Below are 17,679 nucleotides of genomic sequence, written 5' to 3'. Positions count from 1 at the left end.
ACTGGTACTGGAATGGTATAGCTGGCCCAAGGGGATTTCTAATGGGGAGGCCATTTGTGAGAAATCCAGTCAAGAGTTCCTTTCCATGACAAGAGTTGTTTTTTTTTTTTTTTTTTTTTTTTTTTTTTTTTTTTCTCCACTGCTCCCCCCTCCCTTCTATGAAGTAATGTATGGAAAAGTGTGGAAGGTTGTAGAAGAAGGAAATAGTCAAGGCTGAGGTCAGGCTACTGTTCAGAAGACCCGCTAGGAGGCACCTGCATTTCCTGTTGGGAACTCTTTCCGTTGTGGCTGAGGACAGGGAAGGAGCTTCGAGTTAGGCTCCTCAGGGGCCTAAGTTGAGTGGGGTGCAATGGGGGATTCAATCCCCGTGGCCGACCTGGGGGGCGGTGAGGAAGAAGGGGAGACTTTTGATGAGAGCTGTGGTTGGACCTGCTTCTGTAATTCCTGTCCACCACCAAGAGGCTGGTGGACTTTTGCTGAGGCGAATGAAGAAGATGAAGCCCCCTCCAACCTAGAAGTCCAAGAAGAGGGGCCTGTTGACATCGAGTCATCTTCTGACTATGAGTTTCCAACCAGGGAGTCACCAACTGAGGATTTAGAAATTGAAGGTAAAAGGATGTGGAAGAAAAATTGAAGGGTGGTGGAATGGCTCGGGGCAAGATGGAGGTGTTACTTCAGCTCGTTTTTTGTATAAACTTGACAAAACTTCTTGATTATTTCTAGTATTATTATTTAAGAGCTTGTGAACAAGCAAATGTACTTTTGGAACTGATTTTCTAAACATTTTCCTTCCTCTAAAACATTCTGTTATAACCAGAAAAAAAGGATAAAAGAAAAGACTTTTAAATTAAGGCCAGAAACAAAAGTTCTGGAAATTTCTTCCACAGCCCTGTGATTCCGGCCTCCATTTTGAGGAAAGACAAGTACCACAGGCTATCACCTCTAGGCCCAAAATGGCTGCCACCAGGCCAGAATCACAGGCCTGTACAGTTTCATGGCTGAGGAAATTCTAGCTATTCCTTACAAATGTGCATTTTAATGACTAAAAATACCCCCCAAAAGCCAGGGATAGAATTATAATGTTGATGTTGGGAAGGAAACCTAGGAAGGCACCCAAGTTTAGAGTTTTTATAAAAAGATAAGAAAACCAAGGGCCAGCCCAATGAAATAAATTCATGCCAAAAATGATGATTAAACAATGACTCCTTGACCTTTTAAGTGGCAGAGTGGGTGGTAAAGAACAGAGGAATTGGGGGAAGAGTTAAGGGAGGGGCAGTTAAGGGGGGCAGCACGAAATAAGGTAATCATTCATGACTAACCTGGAACTCACAAACCTGAAAAAACCTCTTGTATTTAATCTGTATTTCATTATAATTCGTTTTCCCAGTAAACATTTGTATTCTATTTGACATTTTTAAAATATTTCTTCAGAGCCACTTCTGGGCTCTCCTAGACTGCCCAATTTTTCTACAAGCATTTGTATTTTATTTTAAATTTTAAAAATCTTTATTCTGACCAAAATTCTATTTTATTTTATTCTATTTTACACTTAAAATTTTTTTATTCTGAGCCATTTCTGGATTCCCCTAGTCTGCCCAAGATTTCTATAACCATTTGTGTTCTATGTTATTTTTTGAAAATGTTCATTCTGAGTCTTTTCTGGGCTTCCCTATTCTGCCAAAAATTTCCACAAGCATTTGTATTCTGTTTAAAATTTTAAAAATCTTTATTCTAACCAAAATTTCTGCAAGCTTTTGTATTCTATTTTATTTTTTTAAAATGTTCATTCAGGGTCTTTTCTGGGCTCTCCTACTTTGCCAAAAATTGCTACACAGTATTCATATTTGATTTTACATTTTAAAACTCTTTATTCTAAACCACTGGTGGACTCTCCTAGTGTGCCCAAAATTTCCACAAGCATTTGTATTCTATTTAAAATTTAAAAAATCTTTATTCTGACCAAAATTTCTGCAACTTTTTGTATTCTATTTTACATTTAAAAAATGTTTATTCTGAGCCATTTCTGGACTCCCTTATTCTGCCCAAGATTTATACAAGCATTTGTATTATATTTTATTTTTAAAAAATGTTTATTCTGAGTCTTTTCTGGACTCACCTACTCTGCCCAAAATTTCCACAAGCATTTGTATGATGTTTAAAATTTTAAAAATCTTTATTCTAACCAAAATTTCTGCAAACTTTTGTATTCTATTTTACTTTTTAAAAATGTTCATTCTGGGTCTTTTTTGGGATCCCCCACTCTGCCCAAGATTTCTACAAGCATTTTATTCTATGTTATTTTTTTTTAAATGTTCATTCTGAGTCTTTTCTGGGCTCCCCTAGTCTGCCAAAAATTGCTACAAGTATTGCCATTTTGTTTTACATTTTAATAATCTTTATTCTACAGCACTCATGGACTCCCCTAGTGTGCCCAAAATTTCCACAAGCATTTGTATTCTATTTTAAATTTTAAAAATCTTTATTCTGACCAAAATTTCTGCAACCTTTTGTATTCTATTTTACATTAATTTTTTTTTTATTCTGAGCCATTTCTGGACTCCCTTATTCTGCCCAAGATTAGAACAAACATTTGTATTCTATGTTATTTTTTAAAAATGTTTATTCTGAGTCTTTTCTGGACTCCCCTACTCTCCCAAAAATTGCCACAAGCATTTCTATTCTGTTTAAAATTTTAAAAATCTTTATTCTAACCAAAATTTTTGCAAGCTTTTGTATTCTATTTTTCTTTTAACAAAATTTTATTCTGAGCCATTTCTGGACTTCCCTAATCTGCCTAAGATTTCTACGAGCATTTGTATTCTATTTAAAATTTTAAAAAGCTTTATTCTGACCAAAATTTCTGCTACCTTTTGTATTCTATTTTACATTTTAAAATTTTTTATTCTGAGCCATTTCTGGACTCCCTTATTCTGCCCAAGGTTTGTACAAGCATTTGTATTCTATTTTATTTTTTTTAAATGTTCATTCAGGGTCTTTTTCTGGCCTCCCCTACTCTCCCAAAAATTGCCACAAACATTTGTATTCTGTTTAAAATTTTAAAAATCTGTATTCTAACCAAAATTTTTGCAAGCTTTTATATTCCATTTGTCATTTAACAAAATTTTATTCTGAGCCATTTCTGGACTTCCCTAATCTGCCTAAGATTTCTACAAGGATTTGTATTCTGTTTAAAAATTTTAAAATCTGTATTCTAACCAAAATTTTTGCAAGCTTTTGTATTCCATTTGTCATTTAACAAAATTTTATTCTGAGCCATTTCTGGACTTCCCTAGTCTGCCTAAGATTTCTACAAGCATTTGTATTTTATTTTATTTTTAAAAAATGTTCATTCAGGGTCTTTTCTGGGCTCCCCTAGATTGCCAAAAATTGCTACAAAGTATTCGTATTTTATGTTTTAAAAATCTTTATTCTAAACCATTGGTGGACTCCCCTAGTGTGCCCAAAATTTCCACAAGCATTTGTATTCTATTTAAATTTTTAAAAATCTTTATTCCAACCAAAATTTCTGCAACCTTTTTTTTACAAGCATTTGTGTTCAATTTGACATTTTAAAAATCTTTCTTTTTTTGGTATTTCTTTTTGTATTCTATTTTACCTTTAATTTTTTTTTTATCTTGAGCCATTTCTGGACTTCTTTAGTCTGCCAAGATTTCTACAAGCATTTGTACTCTATTTTATTTTTTTTAATGTTTATTCTGAGTTTTTTCTGGGCTCCCCTAGCTTTTGTATAATATTTTACATTAATTTTTTTTTTATTCTGAGACATTTCTGGACTCCCCTAGTCAGCCCACGATTTCTACAAGCATGTGTATTCTGTTTTATTTTTTTTAAATGTTTATTCTGAGCCTTTTCTGGGCTCACTAATTTGCCAAAAATTGCTGCAAGTATTGGCATTTTATTTTACTTTTGAAAAATCTTTATTGTAAACAATTGGCTGACTCCCCTATTGTGCCCAAAATTTCCACAAGCATTTGTATTCTATTTAAAATTTTAAAAATCTTTATTCTGACCAAAATTTTTGCAACCATTTTTATTCTATTTTGCATTTTAAAAATCTTTCAATTAGGCTTTTTTGGGGTGCCCTAATGTGCCCAAAATTTCTGCAAGCTTTTGTATTCTATTTCATATTTTAAAAATCTTCATTGTGAGCCATTTCTGGCTTCCCCCAGACTGGTAAAATTTTTACAAGCATTTGTATTCTATTTTACATATTACAAATCTTTAATTTAATGCCTTCAAGACTACCCAAAATTTCTACAATTTCTATAAGCATTTTTATTCTATTTTCCATTTTAAAAATCTTTTTTCTAAGGTGTTTCTGTGTGCCTAAAATTTCTACAAACTTTGTTATTTTGTTTTGAATTTTAAAAATCTTTATTCCGTGGGGCAGCCAGGTGGCATAGTGGATAGAGAACCAGCACTGAAGTCAGGACTTCCCAAGTTCAAATCTGGCCTCAGACACATAACACTAGCTATGTGACCCTGGGCAAGTCACTTAACCCCAATTACCTCCGCAAAAATAAATAAGTAAATAAAGAAATAAAATAAAAGTCTTTCTAATGAGCATTTCTAGCTTTGTTATTTTATTTTACATTTTAAAATTCTTTATCCTATATCATTTGTGGTCTCACCTAGATACCCCAAATTTCTACAAGCATTTGTATTTTCTTTTACACCTTACAAATCTTTTAAGGCCTTTCTGGGCTTTCCTAGTCTGCCCAAAATTTCTAGGAGCATTTGAATTCTATTGTACATTTTAAAAATGTTTCATCTGTGGCCTTTCTGTACCCGGTCTTGTGCCCCAAATTTCTGCAAGCATTAGTATTCCATTTTATATTTTAAAAATCTTCATTCTGAGACATTTCTGGGCTCCCCCAGACTGGCAAAATTTCTACAAGCATTGGAAATTTATTTTATACTTTAAAAATCTTTGTTCTAAGGCCTTTCTGGGCTCCCCTAGTCTGCCCAAAATTAATACAAACTTTGTTATTTTATTTTGCATTTTAAAAATCTTTATTCTGATCTCTTTCTAGACTCCCCTAGTATGCCCAAAATTTCTGCAAGCATTTGTATTCTATTTGACATTTTACAAATCTTTCTTCTAAGACCTTTCTGGGCTCCCCTAGTGTGCCCAAATGTTCAGCAAAGATTTGTATTCTATTTTACATTTTAAAATTCTTCTGAAGCCTTTTTGAGCTCCCCTCCTCTACCCAAAATTTCTACAAGCATTTGTATTCTCTTTTCCATTTTACAAATCTTTATTCCAAGGCCTTTCTGGGCTTTCCTAGTCTGCCCAAAATTTCTAGGAGCATTTGAATTCTATTGTACATTTTAAAAATGTTTCATCTGTGGACTTTCTGTACCCGGTCTTGTGCCCCAAATTTCTGCAAGCATTAGTATTCTACTTTATACTTTAAAAATCTTCATCCTAAGACATTTCTGGGCTCCCCCAGACTGGCAAAATTTCTACAAGCATTGGAATTTTATTTTATATTTTAAAAATCTTTGTTCTAAGGTATTTCTGGGCTCCCCTAGTGTGCCCAAAATTAATACAAACTTTGTTATTTTATTTTGCGTTTTAAAAATCTTTATTCTGATCTCTTTCTAGATTCCCCTAGTATGCCCAAAATTTCTGCAAGCATTTGCATTCTATTAGACATTTTACATATCTAAGGCCTCTCTGGGCTTTTCTAGTCTGCTCAAAATTTCTAGGAACATTTGAATTCTATTTTTCATTTTAAAAATCTTTATTCTGAGCTCTTTCTAGACTCCCCTCCTCTGCCCAAAATTTCTACAAGCTTTGTTATTTTGTTTTACATTTTTAAAATCTTCTGAGCCATTTCTGGGCTCCCTAGTCTACCCAAAATGAATGCAAGCTTTGTTATTTTATTTTACATTTTAAAAATCTTTATTCTGCACTCTTTCTGGACTTCCTTAGTGTGCCCAAAATTTCTGCAAGCATTTGTATTCTATTTTATATTTTAAAAATCTCCATCCCGAGCCATCTCTAGGGTTCTGTAGCTTGGCCAAAGTTTCTAGAAGCATTTCTATTCTATTTGACATTTTAAAATTCTTTCTTCTGAGGCCTTTCTGGGCTCCTGTAGACTGCCCAACATTTCTAGAAGCTTTTGGATTCTATTTTCCAGTTCAAAAATCTTTATTCTGAGCCATATCTGGGCTCCTCCAGCCTGCCCAAAATTTCTAGAAGCATTGGCATTTTCTTTTACATTAAATTTTTTTTCTTCTGAGGCATTTCTGGGCTCCTGTAGACTGCCCCCCATTTCTACAATACACACAGAAAAGGGAAAGAATTCCTCTTCCAAGGGTTCTGCCAAATTTCAAATGGAGTCGAACCATTCTTTTGGTTGCTCACTTTTGGCCCTGCTTGTGATTTCCCTGCAATAGGTAGCCCCAGGAGAAAGCACTATCATATTTCCCATGTCTTAGGCAAGTATAACTAATGTCTATATAGGTCTTATAAGATACAGGGGTAATTAAGTCTTACGATTTTTAGTGCATTTGACTGTCCCAACAACCCCTGGAGTAAATATCCTCATCATTCCCATTTTATAGATGAGGAAAGAGACTGAAATTAATTTTTCCTCCAGGTCACAGAGTTTCTTTCCTTCCAGATCACACAATTAGGAAGTATCAGAGGCAGCTTGAGTTCAGGCTCTCCGGACTATGGCATCCGGTCCAGTACTTTCTAGCTGCCTCCCTCAGTGGCTATCTCATTTTCCCTTACCCCAAAATATCACAAAAGCATTTTGCTTCTAACTTACCACCTCTGAATATAGTCCCCTCTCTCCTCTGGCACAGGTACCTCCCGGTGCCCTCATCAAGGTTGAGGTACTAGAGTAACTCCCTCCGCACCCTTCACTCCATTGCGTAAATTCTCCAAAGTGTTGCTCTTAAAGTGCCATCAGATCACTCCGCCACTCCATAAGGGATTCCTACTGTCTCCCTCCAAGACGAAAACCCGGGATTCACTTGTGGAGACCTACCATCTCCTCACCTCCTCAACCTTATTACTTATCACTCTCCTGCCCTCGCTCCATCATGACTCACACTAACCATTTTGCTGTTTCTCACATGCAACCCCGCTTCCCTCATCTCCACACCCTTAATCCGATTGGCTCGGTGCTTGAGATGCTCAGCTGCTTCACTCCGGCCTCAATTTCCCTAGAGCCCTTCTGCTTAGAAGCATCTCCCAAGCCCCTTAGCTACCAGGGGGCCCCCCTCTGAGTCTACCAGTCCTGGCTCAATCCTAGATAAACCCATCTTACATGCTGTCTACATCTCCAGAAGATGAGCAGCTGGCTCTGGAGACGGGCATTATTTGGCCTTGCACTTCATATGTCTCCTGCACAGGCAGGGCACATAGCAGTACAAATGATCATTGATGGATTATTCTAAACATTTTCCAATACCTATCAGCAAGACTTCTGCAAAATGGTCACGGTAGGATCTGAACCCAGACCTCCTGCTTCCAAAGCCTGCCCTGGGCCTTTCCCCCCCTTTACCTAATTACCCAGGAATGCTCAAGTGACGTCATTAAAACTATAGTAATCTTTGTTTTTCTTTTTCTTTCTTCCCTTTTTTTCAGCTTTTGAGATTCCTAGCAACAAAAGATCTCTCTCTCCCAGCAGTGAGCAGGAGGGTCCTGCTGTCAAGTTAGTCAAGGTGAGGGCAGATGACCTTTCCAGCATGAAGGAGGAATTGGCCAGCATTAAAAACAACGTGGATTTCCTGCTGTCTTCTGTTGAGAAAATGGAGGGTGAGAAACCACCACCCAAGAAAAGGGGAAGACCTCCAAAGAATCAAGATGGCAAAACTACCAAGAAAACTGCAGCTACCAAGAAGAATGCTGGAAAAGGTAGAGCAAATGGCCTGGGCTGGGGGGGAAGGGAGTCTCCAGGAAGGGGAAGAGCTTTCCCGGTGCCCAGTCTCACCTCTGTCCCATACTAGTGAGAGGCCATCCCCGAACAAATCCCTTCCCTGGTTCATTATTGTCTTTAACCAAGACTTCATTCACTTCCCTCCTAGTAGGCCAAGGGACCCACATGGTCTGCAGTAAAAGCTTTGGATGCTTCCTAAATTCTTTACCTCTGGCCAGGTTTGTCTCAGAATCATAAGATCTTGGGTAAGTAACGTCTCTGTCGGCCAGTTCGCTCCCATGGAAAGTTTGGAAGGAAGTTTGACTCGATGGTTTCAAAAAGCTCTTCCAGGTTCAGGCCTTTGGGTGTACGATCTGGGCCCGGGTAAATAAAAAGGGATCGTGCCGTCTGTACATCTGCTGGGCGGCTCAATTAAAAGATCGAAAAACCCTCTAGTGAGCTTTACACACCCACCAGCTAGGTTAATGTCAAGTCCTAACGGGAGGCTTATTTCATTGACAGGCAAGGCTCAGAAGGCCAAGAAGGAACCAGCTGCCAAGAAAGGGCGCCGGGGACCCGCCGCCAAAGCTGGCAAAGAGAAGAGCTCTCCTCAGCCAAAACAAACCAGAGGGAAGGCCGTGAAGAAGAGTAACGCCAAGCTTCAGGAAGAGGATGACAAGAAGAAGGGCAGGAAGAAGAAGGGCCGTGCTGCTGTCCAGAAAGCCACAACCACCAAGAAGGGAGCGGCTAGGCGGGTTGGCAGACCCCGCAAAAGCAGCTCTGGCAAGGCTGCTTAGGAGGGATCCCATGGCAGAGGAGGACACGGAAGCCTGAGGTCTACAGGGTTTGCTGAGGTGGCTCCAGGATACCGGAGGCACAGCCATTGTTGAGAGGCTTGAGCACAGCAGAAACACCAGAAAAAAAAAAAAAAAAGTGCTCCCTGCTGGCTTCCTGGGTCCATCAGGACCCGTGTCCTAGAGTCATTCTCGCCAGGCCCTGTCCCTCAGTGTCTTCCAGCACAGGCTCACTAGTGTCCTCAATATCGATCTCTCCGAGTTCCCTTATTCAGCTCAGTCACACAGGTGGTCTATTCCCCCCTCCCCAAATTTGGCTAAGACCACCAACATTTTCTGCATTATTTAAAAAGTTTAGTGTGACTTCAAAATAAATGTTGTTATTCCTTCTGCAGTTCTGTGTTTCAGTTTGGTTTTTTCAGGCGGCTGCTGAGATGTGGGTAGGAGAAGGAAAGCCAAGAGACAGTGAAAATCTCTGTCCCCTCAGACTCGGTACAGGAGCGTGGGGGGGAGCCCCACAAGGAACAAGACAAGGGAGCGGGGACAGGCCTGGAGGCTGGCCACCTCTTGGTCGGGCCTTCCAGACAAGGCTCCGAGAAATCCATGAACGTTCATGAAACACTGAGTGTCAGGCCCCGGAGCCGGGGGTACAAAAAGAGGCAAAAGACAACTCTTGCTTCCAAGGCCTTAGACCCTAAGGGGGAGGTAACACGCAAGCCAATAGATGGATAAAGCAGGTTCTACAGGGAGAAATAGGGAACAAAAACCAGAGGGCAGGTTCTTGAACCAAGAGGGATTGCGGCTGTTCCAAAGCAGGCCCAAATCTTTGGGGATTCCCCCCCAGTTTTCACCCACAGAGCTGCAGCACATCCACAAGAGAGCCCCTGCCCAGGAGACAGGGGGTGCCCAGGGGGGCTAGAACAAGAGTGGGAAGTCAGCAGAGATCCTAGATCTAAGCATCTAGGGGCTAGTTGAAGGGCACAAGGGAGAGCTCAGAATAACAGGATGAAGTCCCACGAGATGGCGGCCTGAAGACCCCCTGTGGCTGATCTTTGTACCATCTGGATTTTGTAGATGAGGTTCTTGCTGGCCAGACGCCCCACAAGATGGGCTTGACGCCAGTCTGTGGGGATGGCAGGTGACCCAGTGTAGAGCAGGGCAAAGGGTGGGGCCTTGGGGTGCTTCTGGGATGTCCAGGGTCCCTTGCAGCTCTCCACTTCTATGGCCCAATTGTGAATGGGAATGACTTTTGGCCAGTCCCATGCCCTCAATGGGCCTGAGAAGCTGCAGTTGCATTTGGAGATGCCCCAGGTCAGTCCCAAGTGGAATATACTCTGAGGGCTGGAGCTAGACCAGCCTTATGCCTCAGTGTGCCTCGGTTTCCCTTTCTGTAGAGGGAAGGAGACTGTTCTAGATCAGGGAATCAACCACCTGGCCCAGGCCTGCCAAGCTCCTCCAAAGGGCCCAGCAGCACATGACTGTGTTTGGCAAACAGGCAATAAAATCCACAGCAATCCCACAGAGCACAGAGAATGGGAATGAGGGGTTCGCTGAGGGAATATGCTCCCCCAGGGACCCCGGTGGAGATGAGAGCAGCCCTGTTTCTGCTGCAGGTGGACGCCTCTCCAGATGCTGTGGGGGGGACCCCAAGGCCAGAGGGAAGTGGTCCCAAACACATCCCCTGCTGCCCCGAGCCCCGGCCGCTGGAACGATGGGCAGAGATAGCCGGGCCGAAGATGCCGAGGCGGGCACTCCTGCCCGTTCCCAGGCAGAGCTGGGGGCCGGGGGGCTCCAGATCCCATGGCCTAGTTTCTCCTTGATACAAAACGGGCGCTGCCCTCCCGCCAACCCTGGGACTTCACTCCCTGCAGATTACCCAGGGACACAGGCTGCAAGAAGTGTTGTAACGGCAGCCCTCCTTGGCGGGCACGGGGCCGCGGATTCGTTACTCTGCCTTATCAGGGCTCGGTGTCCCCAAAGAGAAACACGGAGCGTGATCACGGGCAGAGGAGGAAGGCCACGGTCACTGGCCAGCGTCCGAGGGGCCAGGCCGTTCCATGGTTTGTCATACAAAGTAGCCTAAGCTCCAAGGATGGGAAGAACTGGGGCAGTGGGGAGGGGGGGAAGGGGCCGAGGAAAACCATTCCAGGGGACAAGCAAAATATGGACTACTGAGGCACAGGGGCAGCCCACCTCAGCCCCCGGTCATGGCTCAGCACGGCTTCTCCTTGGGGCAGAAGGAGACGGTCCAACTGGACCAGAGGGCCCATGATGGGGCAGGGGGGAGCTTCTGTGAGGTCCTGAGGGGGCAGTGGGATCAGGTCACAGAGTGCCCAGCCTAGGGATGGGGGCTGTTAACAGAGCAAGTCTCCCCCTCCCTGCAGGGGGCAAAGATGAGAATGTGTGCTCCGGCTCCTAGGACCCCCCCTTAGAGAAAGGGTCACCCTATCACTTTGTCGATGGGGAAACTGAGGCCCAGAGAGAGGAAGGGCCCCTTGCCCAAAGCCCTATACCTCAAAGGGTTGTGAAGTGGCTTTTGAACCTGGTTGAGAAAACAATGAGCAAAGCCCAGAATGGTGACAGGGCTGGCCCAGAGCATTGTCTCTGAGGGTCTGAACACGAGTAGGCTGAAGGGTCCCAGTGGGAGGTCCTGAGCATCTGACTGGCCCTGTGGTGCTTTAGAACAGGTGTCTGCTGAAGCCCCATAGCATGCTGGGACTGTGGGATTGTGGGACTGTGGGGTACTCCAGAAGGAGGGTCTTGTGGGTGTTTCACATCTCAGTGAGAATGAGTGCAGCAGGCTCCCCTTGGAGATCATCTGCCCGAGACCCCTTGGGGGATGGGAAGGGCCAGATTCGGGCTGGCTCTTAGGCTGCCAAGGTTGTCCCCGGTCTTGGTCAGTTGGGGCCCTCCTGCTGGCCTCAGGGTGGCCGAGACTGGACCTGGAGGGGGCCTTTTGCATCAAGCCTGAATAGGGGGCTTCCTGCCCTCCCCCTCGCCAGTGTTCCCGTGCTGCTCTTTCCCTGCAGCTCTCTCCCAGAGGCTCTTGCTCGTCCCAGGTTTTAACATTGAAGCAATAGTGACTTCTATCCCACCCAAAGCTTCTTCCCAGACCCCCAACAGAGCAGGTTTTGGAAAGGTGCTGTTGGAGTGGAAGGAGGTTAAGCGAGGCCAGGGGGCTGCGGGCTGAGAGGGGCAGGGGTCCTGGGGAGGAGGGGGTGCTTGTGGGAGGGACAAGGAGTTTTAGGGGGACCATGGAAAGATAGTCCCATCAGCCCCTTGGAGGGACCTTGGGTCTAGAGATGGCCTAGAAAGTTCCTTGGAGGTGGGGGAGAGAGGAGGCAGGCAGGAGGTGGGGGAAAGGTGGGAGGAGAGGGTGGGACCAGGATTAAACTTATAAATGTCCAATAGGTTCTTGCTGCTACTTCTTTCTGCCTTCTGGAAGCTGGCACATCAGAGGCAGCTGCTCAGTCTTCCATAGCTGCCTCTCATCACCAGCCCGGGACAGGGCTAAAGGGCAAAGCCCCCAGGGGCAAAGCCTTTGAAAGCATGAGTGGAGATCTGCCTGAGGGCAGGGAGGATTGGTACTGGGCTTCCCAGTCAACCCAGTCTATCAGCAAGGAGTGCTGGGAAGACAGGAAGCCCGATGATTCCTCTGAGGAACTGGGTCCTGATCTTGAGGCAGCAGCTGAAGCTAAAGCAACTGAAGAAATGACTCCTGAAGGTAAGGGGGGGGGGCTCAAGTGAAGGGGGGGCCGACACTGGGGACAAACTGAGGACTCAGGACCAAGGAAAGCAGCTCTCCCACCTCCTCACTTAGACCAGGACTGGGTCTCTATGTCAAACTTTTCTGTATTTTTCATGGAAGACAGAGGGACCTCCAAGAGGAGGATCAAAGGCAGCCTGACCCTGGCTGCAAGCCCTGAGACCCCACCCCACCTCCACCTTGAACCTTAGCTCCTCTTTTTGCATGGGTGGGAGCAAGGCTTCGGAAGGGGATGGGGCCGGGGCCACAGGGAGTGGGAGGCAGCATGGGGACGAAGTGGGGGGGCTTGGGTAGAGCCCAGAGCTAGGCCTTAGGCAAGTGACACAGGTGGGAGCTAAGAGACTTGCAGAGGAACCCAAATGGGAGGAAGGAGGGCTGCCCCAAGCTGGGGCTGGGGGCACCCAGGCAGGGAGAGAACCCCACCATGGTCTGCTTGCCAGGGTCGGGGACCTAGAGAAATGGCCACATGAGGAGGGACAGAGAGACAGACGGGGGAGGGGGGAGGGAGAGCCAGAGACAGGGAGAGGGAGGGAGGGAGCCGGGGCTCTGGGGCCTTGGCCCTGCTGGGGGTGGGGTGAGGACCTGGGTTTCGGCCCTAGGCTCTGCTGCTGCTCTCCCCTTAGCTCCACTGCACTAGGCCCTGGGCCAGGACTCAGTTTCCCCATCTGGAAAAATGAAAAGGTTTGACTTTAGGAGTGAGTGATCTTTAGGGGGCCCCTCTGTGCCAGCGGTGGTTCAGGAGAAGCGAGGGGGGGGAGGCCGGGATTGGGAGGACCACCCCCGCCCTTTGCCTCTCCTGTGGGGTGGGGGGACAGGCGTGCCCCTGGATAACAGGCCTCCAGTCCCTGCGCCGGCCACCACTAACCAGAGGCGTGCTTGTGATTCTGTGACAGGGAGCTCCAAGGGCAAGGGCAAAGGGGGGCTCCGGCTCCAAGCGAGGCTCCAACGCCAAGTCCTCCAAGGGGAAGGCTGAGGATCAGCAGGGCATCCGGAGGGACCTGGCCAAGATCGAGCAGAAGGTGGATCTTCTGCTGGAGAAGATGGATAAGTTCATCAAGGAGGCTGGGGCCTTGGCTGCTGTGGAGGAAGAGAAGCAGCAGCAGCCTCCCCGTCCCCCTCTCCCTCCTCCCTTTTCCCTCCTCCTCCTCCCCCACCTATCCATCCTCCTCTCCCACCCCCACCTCCTCCTCCTCGTCATTCTTCCCATTCTCTTCCCCCTTCTCCACCTCCTCCCCCTTTCCCTCCTCCTCCTCCTCCTCCTCCTCCCCGTCCAGTTCCTTCTCCCTCTCCTCCTCTTCCTCCTCCCCTCCTCCTCCTCCTTCTCCCCCTCTTCCTCCCCCTCCACTTCCTCCCCCTCCATCTCCTCCTTCTCCCCCTCCTCTTTTCCTTCTTTTCTCCCCCTCTTTCTCCCCCTCCACTGCCTCCTCCTCCTTCTCCTCCCTCCTCCTCTCCTCCTCCTCCTCCTCCTCCTCCTCTCCTCTCCTCCTCCTCCCTCCCCCTCCTTCTCTCCCCTCTTCCTCCCCCTCCTTCTCCCCTCTTCCTCCCCCTCCACTGCCTCCCCCTCCCCCTCCTTCTCCCCTCTTCCTCCCCCTCCTTCTCCCCCTCTTCCTTCCCCTCCACTTCCTCCTTCACCTCCTCCTCCTCCTCCTTCTTATCTCCCTCCTTATCCCCCTCCTCCTTATCCCCCCCTCCTCCTTCTCCCCCTCCTCCCCCTCCATTTCTTTCTCCCCCTTCTCCTCCCTTTTCCTTTCCTCCCCCTCCTCCCCCTCCTTCTCCTCCCCTACCTTCTCCTCCTCTATCTTCTTCTCCTTCTCCTTCTCCTCCTCTCTTCCTTCCTTTTCCTCCTTTTCCTCCTCTTCCTCCTCCTCCTCCTCCTCCTCCTCCTCCTCCTCCTCCTCCCCCTCCTCCTCCTCCTCCTCCTCCTCCTCCTCCTCCTCCTCTCCTCCTCCTCCTCCTCCTCCTCCTCCTCCCCTCCTCCTCCTCTCCTCCCTTCTCCTCCTCCTTTCCCTCGTCTTGTGGTATCACCAGTCGAAGCCCAGCAGCAGGTGGTCCTGCCCCAGCAGCACCAGGGTGCCAAGGGCCACAAGAGATCCAAGGGCGCCAAGGCGGCTCACGCCGAGGCCGGAGGGGCCGGAAAGTCTGCGTAGACGAGCGGACCCCGGCCGGGAGGAGCAGCCGGAACGAGCGGCTCCCTCCCTGTGACGCCTGAGCCTTGGCCCTAGCCCCCCCTCCCCGGGCCCCGATCAGCTTCTCCAGGCCCCCCGATTCAGCTCCCGGCCGGTGGCCCGCCCCCCGCCCGAAGTTTCCTGCAGGCGGACACCTGACTCCCCGCGGCCCTCCGGGCGCCCCCACTTGAAGCATCCCCAGCTCCCCTAACATTTCTCTGCAGATTTGACAATAAAAGCATTTTGTGGCGCTTTGGCTGATTTCCTTTTATTCCAAGAGTCCTCCGAGGGGGAGGGGGGTGCAGCGGCCGGGGGAGGGGGGGGCAGCGGCCAGGGGATGGGGGTGCAGCGGCCGGGGGGTGCAGCGGCCGGGGAGGAGGGCCCATCCTTAGGGGACCCAGCCGGGCAAGGGCGGCTGCGGAGGGAGGGGCCAGAGGGCCGGGCCTGGGCTACTTCTTCAGCCCGGCCCAAGCAGGCAGGGAGAGATGGGAAAGGACCGGAACGAGGCCGTCGGGGCCGCGTCCCTCAGTCCCGTCCCCTCGGCCAAGGGAGAAAGGGTGCGGGTGCGAGCGGGGGAGGGGCACGCGGGCCGGGGCTCACGGACGTGCTTCTTGTAGGCGGGGGTCCGGCCTTCCCCCCACCCCCCCAGGGGCCTTGCCTGCCCCACATGCTGATAGACCCTGAGTCACTTCTGGGGTCCAACTTTCACCCCAGGGGATCCCCCACACTCCCACCCTCTCCACCTTGGCTCTGAGTGCTAGTTAAGCAGCTGAAGCTCAGATTGGGCCAAATGGCCCAGAGGGAGCCCAAGGCCGGGCCCCTCTCTCCCAGGGCTCATCCGGGTGGGGCTGACCCAGGGCAGAGGGGAGACAGCCAGGAGAGGCGCTCACCTGCACCCTTCATAGACACAGGCCAAGGGGAGAAGTGGGCAGGGTACCCCAAGTTCTTCATGGGAATTGAATTCATCACTGATGAAATTAGGACCTGGGGGGGGTCAGGGAAGTGCAAACGGCAAGGAGAGACAGCATCCCAGTTTAAGAAGGCACAAAGCTATAAGAAAAAATAAGGAAGAACTGAAAGGGCTTCCCAGGCTGGAAGTTGGGGAAGGCCTGGGCTGGTGAAGAGAGCCTGGCAGCAGCCGGCTCTCCAACCAAGGAGATCCAAGTGGGATGGGGCAGTTTGGGGGGGTCTCTGTGGGTTTTGGGGGGCACACACTGGCATGTGGGTCCATCCACACAGCCAACTCATTTCCAACTAGTCAGTAAAAGTGGAAAGTTAGCCGTTCCCCAGATCCTGCCAGGCTGCTCTTTTCCTGCAGATGTCTGGGATCTGTCAGATTTATATATCTTAGGCCCAAAATGTCTTGCCAGCAAAGCCTCGGTCTAGATCTCTCCTGACTCAGCACATAGTACAAAATGGGGATTTCGGTGACTGTGGAACACAGTCCAGAAAGCCTGTCCCTTTGATCTCTGGGACGGTTTGGGGGTAACTCTGAGGTCCCCCTTTGCAGTCCTTCTGCTATGGCTCCTTATAAACCGGCCTAGAAGGGGGGAAGGTCAGGGGGACCGGAGCAAGATGCCACTTTGATCCATGAGACATCCATGAAGGCTTCCTCCTTGCCTCTCCTCCCCTCACTCCCCCCAGGACTGCACATACTGGGACCCTGTGGGACGGCTCCTCTCCAGACACGATCCGAAGCCCTTTGGCCCAGGTTCCCTGGCCTCTCTCCCTGGCTCCCCATGAGGGAGCGCCCCAGCCTCTCAGAACCTCAGTCTTCTCCTGGGGGAGGGGGAGAAGGGAAGCCAGGGAGGAGAATCATGACCAGATGGTCTCTGTCCCAGGCTGTAGGGAGATGGACGCTCCAGGCCTGAAGCCAGGATCAGTAGGGTCATTCAGTGCACCAAACTTTGGGTGATCTCTTTGCTCCAGCCTCAGTTCAGCCTCTCTGAGAGGAGGCCGCGCAGCCCCCTGTGGGAACCCGGACTTCCTGGGAGGTACTGGTTCATAAGGCTTAAGGTCCTCAGCTGGCCCAGGGGAGGAAGGCCATCTTAGTCCCTGCTGAGTCTCCTTGCAAGCTGGGGCTGAGCCCCAGATATATGGCAGCTGCCCATTCAACAAACTCCACAGTTGTAGAAACTCTTCACTGCTCACTTTCCTCTAGCCTCCTCTCCCACCACCTCCCCCACCTTGTCATAGGCTTGGCTCAGGGAGCTTACTGGGGTGGGGCTGGGCACTGAGGGGACTTCTGGGTTCCTGCTCTTGGGGGCACTTTGCCCTGGGGGTACTCAGAAGTTTCTGGGCATTGGCCACCCGAGCTCAGGCTTTGGGGGACCTCTGCTCCCAGACTCAGTGGTGCTGAATCAGAAGCTGAGCTCCACCCCCCCCCCAACACAGCCCTGGCCCCAAGGAGCCTATCCCAAAGCTGCCGGGCCTCAAGGCCTTCCTGGACTAAGCCTTAGGATGGGGTCAGTCTGGACACGGACAAGGGCCTGGTGCCAGCTTTGCCACTTCCTAGCCGACTGACTTTGGGCAAGATGCTTCCCCATTCTCTGAGCCTCAGGTTCTTTCTCCATGCCGCGACAAGGTCAGACTAGGGGACTTTTGCGGTCCTTGCCAACACTGTCATTCTCCACTGAGTTGGGAGGGACTCCTCCATGGTCAGACCCATTCACTGAGCATTCCCTCCATAGCCCCCAACAAACGGCTGTTCGGGCTTTGCTTAGAGACTTCCAAAGAAAGAAAGCCGTTACCTCTTCTAGAAACAGCCAGAGAAAGCTTTGGAAAGCTCTAATTCCCAGGTAATTTTATCTGACATCAGACCAAAACTCATTTTTTTATACCTTGCACTCCCTACTCTTGGTTCTGGTTTTTGAGGCCCAGTAGATAATAGCTCAAATCTGTTTTAACATGAGAACCATTCAAATCCCTGAAGTCAGCTGACATATCCTGCCCCCACCCCAGTCCTTTTTCTTTTCCAGGCTAATCTCCTTCAGTTGATTTTCTGTGATCTCTGCACAAGGTGTAATTGTGGCCTTGACCTTCCCAAGGAGTTCTTC

At 48.5% G+C, this 17,679-nt stretch overlaps 1 protein-coding gene across 1 annotated transcript; it reads left to right on the top strand.

Moving 5' to 3' along the window:
* Nucleotides 1–265: 265 nt before the first annotated feature.
* On the top strand, nucleotides 266–8,831 carry LOC141548380 (uncharacterized). The gene is made up of 3 exons (XM_074277237.1): nucleotides 266–608; nucleotides 7,628–7,897; nucleotides 8,421–8,831. Exons 1-3 carry the CDS (start codon nucleotides 350–352, stop codon nucleotides 8,693–8,695), a joined length of 804 nt encoding a protein of 267 aa, XP_074133338.1. The 5' UTR covers nucleotides 266–349; the 3' UTR covers nucleotides 8,696–8,831.
* Nucleotides 8,832–17,679: the final 8,848 nt, after the last annotated feature.

Source organism: Sminthopsis crassicaudata, chromosome X (assembly GCF_048593235.1).
Source record: "Sminthopsis crassicaudata isolate SCR6 chromosome X, ASM4859323v1, whole genome shotgun sequence".
NCBI lineage: Eukaryota > Metazoa > Chordata > Mammalia > Dasyuromorphia > Dasyuridae > Sminthopsis > Sminthopsis crassicaudata.
The sequence above is the reverse complement of the archived record's forward strand: the minus strand, read 5'-3'. Positions and strand labels throughout refer to the sequence as shown.